Source organism: Talpa occidentalis, unplaced genomic scaffold (genome assembly GCF_014898055.3).
Source record: "Talpa occidentalis isolate TD23 unplaced genomic scaffold, MPIMG_talOcc4v2.1 talOcc4.9, whole genome shotgun sequence".
Lineage (NCBI taxonomy): Eukaryota > Metazoa > Chordata > Mammalia > Eulipotyphla > Talpidae > Talpa > Talpa occidentalis.
In genome coordinates this window covers 259665-262639 of record NW_023605305.1, presented here as the reverse complement: position 1 = coordinate 262639, position 2975 = coordinate 259665, and the positions used below count along the sequence as shown (strand labels likewise).

Here is a 2975-nt window from a genome sequence, read left to right as displayed (position 1 = left end):
GGCGGGGCCGCCGGCGGGCGCGGGAGCCGCAGGACGGGGCCGCGCCGGGGACGGGACTGGGCCGGACGGGCCGCCGCTCCGGGAGGCGGCCGGCGGGGCGGGGCGGCGGCGGGGCGGGCCCCGGGCGGCCCCGCCCGGCCCGCCCCCCGCCCGCCCCCGCGCCCCCGCCCCGCCCCGCCCCCGCGCCCCGCGCCGGCCGCGAACAAAGCGCCGGGACTGCGGCGCCCGCGGAGGCCGCAGGGGGCGGGCCGGGCCGGGCCGGGCCGGGGCGGGCCGGGCCGGGCCGGGCGGGGCGGGGCGGGCGCGCTCGCTCTCGGCGGCCCCGCCCGGCGCCCCTCCCCCGACGGCGCCCCAGGAAATGCGGCCGGAGCCGGGTTAACGCCTAATCCGGGGGCGACGTGACGGGACTTCCAAGGGGCTCCGGCGCGCCGGGCCGGGGGCCGCGGGGAGGGGCTGCCGACCCCGGGGCCCGCCCCGCGCCGGCCCGGCCGGCTGCGCCCCCCCCGCGGAGGCGCCGGGGGGCCCGTCCTAGCGGGAGCCGGGACCGAAGCTCGGCCGGGCCGGGCCGGGCCGGGCGCCGGGAGCGAGGAGGCGGCCGCCGCAGGCCGCGCCCCCAGCCGGCCGGGGCGCCGCGGGCCGGGCTGTGGCGATTGGCCGGGGCGCCGCGCGCCCGCCCCCCCGCCCCGCCCCCGTCGGCTCGCGCCCCGCTGCACGGCCGAGGGCGCCCCCCGCCGCCCGCCTCGCTCCGCGGTCGCTGCCCGCGCGCCCCTGCCCGGGCCCACACGCGGCCCGCACCCGCCTGCGCGGGAACGGGGTGAGCGGGCGCGGAGGGCCCAGTTTGGGGTCGGCACTAGCTGGGGGTCGAAGGCGAGGACGAGAAGACCGCTCTGGCCCTCCGGTGCTGGACCGGACGCACCCCCTCCGGACGCCCCAACCTCCAGCCAGAAGCCATGACGCGGGCCTCGAGGCGCCCCTCACCCAGACCTGGGGGGCTGGGGGGGGTCGCCAGGAGGCTGTGCGCACCCTGGCCAAGTTGCACGGGTCCCTGGATCAGGGGACCCCCCACCCACCTGTCAAGCATGGGACCCCCCACCCCCGCCCATCTGGATCAGGGGACCCCCCCACCCTCCTGTCGAGCATGGGACCCCCCCACACCCATCTATGCACGTGTCACAGACATCGCAGTCCCGGGGACCCCCTAGTCCAGAGACCCCACAGACCACTAAGGGGGAACCAGATCCCTCAGGGGTCTGGGACCCAGGTCCCGAGCACCCGCTGGGCTGTGGTGTTGGCCCCAGGGGCTGTGGGCGCCCCATCCTGCCCTGTCCAGGACTGACTTGGCAGGTCCCGAGGACCCGGCGGGAGGCTGGTGTGGACGGAGGGCGGGGGCTGTGTCCAGCGGGAGAGCAGCGGCTCGTGCCCAACCAGCTGGCTGCCGGACACCACCTGCCACGGGCACCACAGCCCCTGCAGGCGCCCCTCGGCCGGCTGGCCACGGCCTTCCCACCAAGGGGAGTCCTGAGGAGGCCCCGGCCCCGCCTCCCTGTGACACCAGGAGGGGCGATGTGTGCAGGCCCAGCACCGCCCTGTCCCGCCCCGCGCCCTCTGGCCGGCAGGCCCCGTCCCTGCTCGGAGGGGCGGCCCTCACAGCCCCTGCACACCGCTTCCAGGCACGGCTCCAGGGGGCCTCCCGAGTGGCCTTCCTGCCCCCTGGCCTGGAGGGGGGCGGGCCTGGGAGGGGGCGGGGCCGAGCCAGCCCTCGGGTCTCTTTCTCCAGAGTCCATTTCCCAGAGGGAAGCGGCCTCCATGTCTTCCCGGGTCCTGCTTCCACCCCAGCAGGCCTGTCCCTTAGCTCGGCCCCCCACCTGGTGGTGAAGCGACTGACGCCGTCCCCGAGCCCACTCCTCCCCGCCCGCCGATGTCACAGGGCGCAGAGCCGGAGCCTTTGGGCTCTCCGCCTTTGCTTTATTACGCGGGCCGGTCCGGGAGTCAGGGGGGCGTGGGGGCCCCGCCCCGCAGGTGCAGGTGCAGGACCACGGTGCAATTGGGCGTGAGGCCGAGCTCCCCCAGCTGCTGGTGGTCCTCCATGCGTGTCTCCTGGAAACTCAGCCAGATCTGGTTGGGCTGCATGCCCTCCTGGCGGCACACCTTCTCCTTGAGCTCGGCCACCGTCTGGGTCAGCAGGACCTCGTAGGCGCGGCTGCGGCCCGAGTTGCTCACCAGGATGCTCAGCGGGGTGTCGCATGGCTGCACCACCAGCCCGATGGTGCTGTCGGGGCCCAGGCCCTGGTGGGCGAGGGTCTTCCCGTCCTCCAGCACGGTGCTTTTGGGGTGGAGCAGGCGCTGCTGGAAGGCGGGCACGCCGGTCCTCTGTGCCAACTGCTGCTTCAGCTCCTGCACCGTCATGGACCCCTTGAAGGGCACCAGGAACTCACGGCCGTCCAGCATCTTCACCTTCAGGTGTATGCCCTGTGGGCATCACTCGGTCAGTCCTGGGGCCCCTGGGCGGGGGGCTGGCCCAGCTGGCCAAGCTCGGCCATCTGCCGGGAGGGGCCCCAGGCACTGGGGATGTGCTGGGGCATCTGCACGAGAGTGGCCAGTCCCTACCACCTCGGCTGAGATGCCCCGAGTGCAGTCCCCAAGGGTTCTGGGGTTGTCACTGGGCGGCAGCCCCTTCCAGACCCGTCCGTTCCCCGCCCTGGGATGCCAGCCGGGATGGGAGCTGTAATGCAGGCCTGGCACCCCGTGGGCCCCTCACCCTGGGCACACCCACAGGGGCAATCGCTGGTACAGGGGCCCCATCCTCACCCTCACCCCGGGCGCACCCAGGGGACCATCGCTGGTACAAGGGTCCCCTGTCCCCACCCATCAAACCGACTCACCATGGCGGCGGCCGTCGAGGGGTGCACTGCTTCTGCTCAGCCCAGCCCTTGATCTGCTCAGCCCTGCTCTGGCCACTTGCTCTGGCCACTCGG

The 2975-nt window shown here is 75.7% G+C and overlaps 1 protein-coding gene across 1 annotated transcript; it reads right to left on the bottom strand.

Moving 5' to 3' along the window:
- Nucleotides 1–1950: 1950 nt before the first annotated feature.
- Nucleotides 1951–2975, bottom strand: ISG15 (ISG15 ubiquitin like modifier). Its single transcript, XM_037499932.1, has 2 exons — nucleotides 2883–2975; nucleotides 1951–2469 (listed from the first exon to the last, which is right to left on the bottom strand). The coding sequence occupies exons 1-2, from the start codon at nucleotides 2883–2885 to the stop codon at nucleotides 1990–1992; spliced, it is 483 nt and encodes a 160-aa protein (XP_037355829.1). The 5' UTR covers nucleotides 2886–2975; the 3' UTR covers nucleotides 1951–1989.